Raw genomic sequence first — 3,268 nt, forward strand, 5'->3', positions numbered from 1 at the left:
ATGTCTCTACCTACCACTTTTGGTCTAGCCATATCTACAAAAACATTGTAGAAAGTTAGAAACATTTCAAGAAAAATCACAGAAAATATAGTGCAAACAGACTTGCCGAACCGATCGGTGAGTCGCTGAATCACTTTGGCAAGCTAGATCAGGCTCGTCGAAAGGATTGGCTTCAAATATTTTCTAGAAAAATGGCATGTTGGCGATGGGAAGGCCCACTCGACGAATCGCCGACATCATTCGGTGATCAAAGATTATCCCGCTGAAAATTACAGTGCATTTTAGGGGTTAGGGCGCAGAAATGGCGATCAAGAAAGACTTTCGGTGAGTCGCCAAGTTTTACAGGACCTACAGTTGATATGGGGGTCCAAACGGCAGACTGAGTCGAGTCACCGACCTATTCGGCGAATCGCCAACATTTTACATTGAATGGTAACATCATAATCTTTAAGTAACTCCATCCAAGAGCTATCAGATTTCAGGCTGGTGTACCACTGAAATTTTGGGGGGATTGTGACCACAACAATTTACATTATTAATAGATTGCCTTCCTCCATCATTCAAGATAAATCTCCTTTTGAGAAACTTCACAGCCACTCACCTTCTATAGCTCACATGAAAGTATTTGGATGTTTGGGGTATGTGACTCAAGTTAGAAAGGTCGATAAATTTTCTCCAAAGGCTATTTCTACAGTATTTCTTGGCTATTCAGCATCCCAAAAGGGTTATACTATTTATGATTTGGAGTCCAAAGTGTTTTTGACAAGTAGGGATGTCTTGTTTCAGGAAGATTCTTTTCCTTTCAAGACCATCCTAGCTTCTCCTCCCCTTTGTTTTCCATGAGGGAAGATGAACTTCATGCCTTACCTTAGTCAGCTATTTTTCAGTGTTCCTGCTCATTTTTCTGCTTCTGTGGCTGTTTCTCCTGCTTCTGAACCTCCAGCGGTATCTGTAAATAGAAAATCTTCCAGGCCTACTAAGCCCCCTATTTGGATGCATGACTATGTCTCCACAGGCAAAGCAAGTGCAAACTATTGTTATCAGTATCTGTTGTGGTCAGTTATGATCATTTATCACCTTTGTTTGGAGCTACTTTGGCATCCTATTCTGTCATCAAAGATCCCACTTCCTATGTTGAGCCTGTTAAAGACCCCCATTGGGTTGCTGCTATGAAATCTGAGATTCAAGCATTACAAGACAATCACACTTGGAGTTTAGTAGAATTACCAGCTGGAAAGAAACCTATCGGGTGCAAATGGGTGTTCAAGGTTAAATACACATCCTCAGGAGCTGTGGAAAGGTACAAGGCTCAACTTGTGGCAACGGGTTATAGCCAGCAAGAGGGGTTGGATTACACTGAGACTTTCTCTCCAGTTGCTAAGATGGTTACAGTCAGGTTTGTTGTGTCTGTGGTAGCAGCTAAACATTGGACTATTTTTCAGATGGATGTTCATAATGCTTTTCTTCAAGAGGACTTAATGGAGGAGGTGTATTTATAGGTTCCTTCTGGGTTTGCCAGCCAGGAGGGGAAGCATGATGTCTGCAAACTACATAAGTCCCTTTATGGACTCAAACAAGGCACCTAGGCAATGGAATAAGAAACTCACAGATGCATTGGTACAACTTGGCTTGTCACAAAGTCATTTTGACTATTCTTTATTCACCAAGACAGTTCAGGGAGAGTTGGTAATTGTCTTAGTATATGTGGATGATTTGCTGGTGACAGGGAGCAATGCAGCCTGATCCTACAAACAAGAAATGACTTAAAGCTAAAGTTCAAAATGAAAGATCTTGGAGAGTTGAAGTTCTTTCTAGGAATTGAATTTGCTAGATCACAAAAGGGAATAGTGATGAGCCAAAAGAAGTATGCACTGGAACTAATTAGTGAGCTGGGATTAAGTGGTACTAAACCAGTTAGCACACCTTTGGAAACAAATCTGAAGCTTACATCAGTTGACTATGATGTTTTTATCACTAATGATAAGGAAGCAGGTTCTAAGGATGAAGATACACTACTTGCTGATCCTACTCAATATCAAAGGTTAGTAGGAAAGTTGTTGTATCTCACTATGACTAGAATTGACATTGCCTATGTAGTGCAAGTGCTAAGTCAATTCATGCATAGTCCCAAACAATCTCACATGAATGATGCCTTAAGAGTAGTGATATATACAAAGAATGCACCAGGTCTTGGTCTTCTAATGCCCTCTGATAGCTCAGGAAAGTTTGAGGCATATTGTGACTCTGAATGGGGTGGTTGCTTGCAGACTAGGAGGTCAGTCACAGGGTACTTAGTAAAGTTTAGCAATGTTGTAGTGTCCTGGAAGTCAAAGAAACAGGAGACATTAGCTAGAAGCTCTGCTGAAGCAGAGTTTAGAAGTATGGCATCTGTGGTTGCCAAGGTGAACCTGGTTGATTGGTTTGTATAAGGAGCTGGGGATCAGTGTTGAGGTTCCCATACACCTTTATTGTGACAGCAAAGCTGCAATTCAGATTGCAGCCAAAAGAGTAGAGAATAATGTTTGATTCTGCTGGTGAGGCTGATTGTCTATGATTGTCTATGATTAACCCTAGTAATATATGATAAATACGATAATTAATGACACTTAAGAGTAGAGAGTAATGTTTGATTCTGCTGGTGAGGCTGTTTCATAAATATTAACGTTAGTCATTAGCCTAATTTGGTTAGGATCAGAATAGTAAAATGAAAACAATATCACAATTCTTTTAAGCTCTATGATTAGAGTCAAATTATCTACCCTAAAAAAATTACAATTAAATTTATATGTGAAGTCTAAATGATAAGAAGAAAAATCTTAATTTTAAACTAATAATTTATTATTTGCTAAAAGAGAAATCAAATGATGGATTAGATATAGCTAATAAATGAAAGATTAGATAACAACGACATGGGTACACAAATATATTTATCATGTCCTTTGCTCTAACCAGCTAAGCTACCTTATCGCATTGTTGAACTCAACTCTCCATTTTTGTTTTACAATTTGTTGTTTTTGTCTTTTTACAGGAATTAGGCATCTCAATATATATTAATTTTTTTTCAATTTTTTGAAGTGTGGATAAATCTAGAATTCAAAGTTATTGAGTTTTGCTATTTATATATATGATTTTGGGAAAAGGGTTCAAAACACACATAAATTTTGGCCGAAATTGTTGTTACACACTCCAACTTTGCGAGGGTCCTATGACCTCCCTAAACTATTTTTTAGTGTATTATTGAGGTTATTATAAGCTTAGTTAGATGAGC

The 3,268-nt window shown here is 38.3% G+C and overlaps 1 protein-coding gene across 1 annotated transcript; it reads left to right on the top strand.

Moving 5' to 3' along the window:
• Positions 1–301: 301 nt before the first annotated feature.
• Positions 302–1,743, top strand: LOC107058693 (uncharacterized mitochondrial protein AtMg00820-like). Its single transcript, XM_015304714.1, has 4 exons — positions 302–324; positions 888–1,015; positions 1,120–1,396; positions 1,500–1,743. Exons 1-4 carry the CDS (start codon positions 302–304, stop codon positions 1,741–1,743), a joined length of 672 nt encoding a protein of 223 aa, XP_015160200.1.
• The last annotated feature ends 1,525 nt before the right edge of the window (positions 1,744–3,268 follow it).

The sequence above is a fragment of the Solanum tuberosum genome, unplaced genomic scaffold (assembly GCF_000226075.1).
Source record: "Solanum tuberosum cultivar DM 1-3 516 R44 unplaced genomic scaffold, SolTub_3.0 scf00602, whole genome shotgun sequence".
NCBI classification, from domain to species: Eukaryota; Viridiplantae; Streptophyta; class Magnoliopsida; order Solanales; family Solanaceae; genus Solanum; species Solanum tuberosum.

Bases quoted from the DNA above. Each gene is read 5' to 3' on its own strand.
- LOC107058693 (XM_015304714.1), top strand. From the start codon at position 302: ATGGCGATCAAGAAAGACTTTCG. The intron at 325-887 runs GTGAGTCGCCAA...GCTATTTTTCAG, and splicing joins GCGATCAAGAAAGACTTTCG to TGTTCCTGCTCATTTTTCTG. The intron at 1,016-1,119 runs GCAAAGCAAGTG...CTGTCATCAAAG, and splicing joins GCATGACTATGTCTCCACAG to ATCCCACTTCCTATGTTGAG.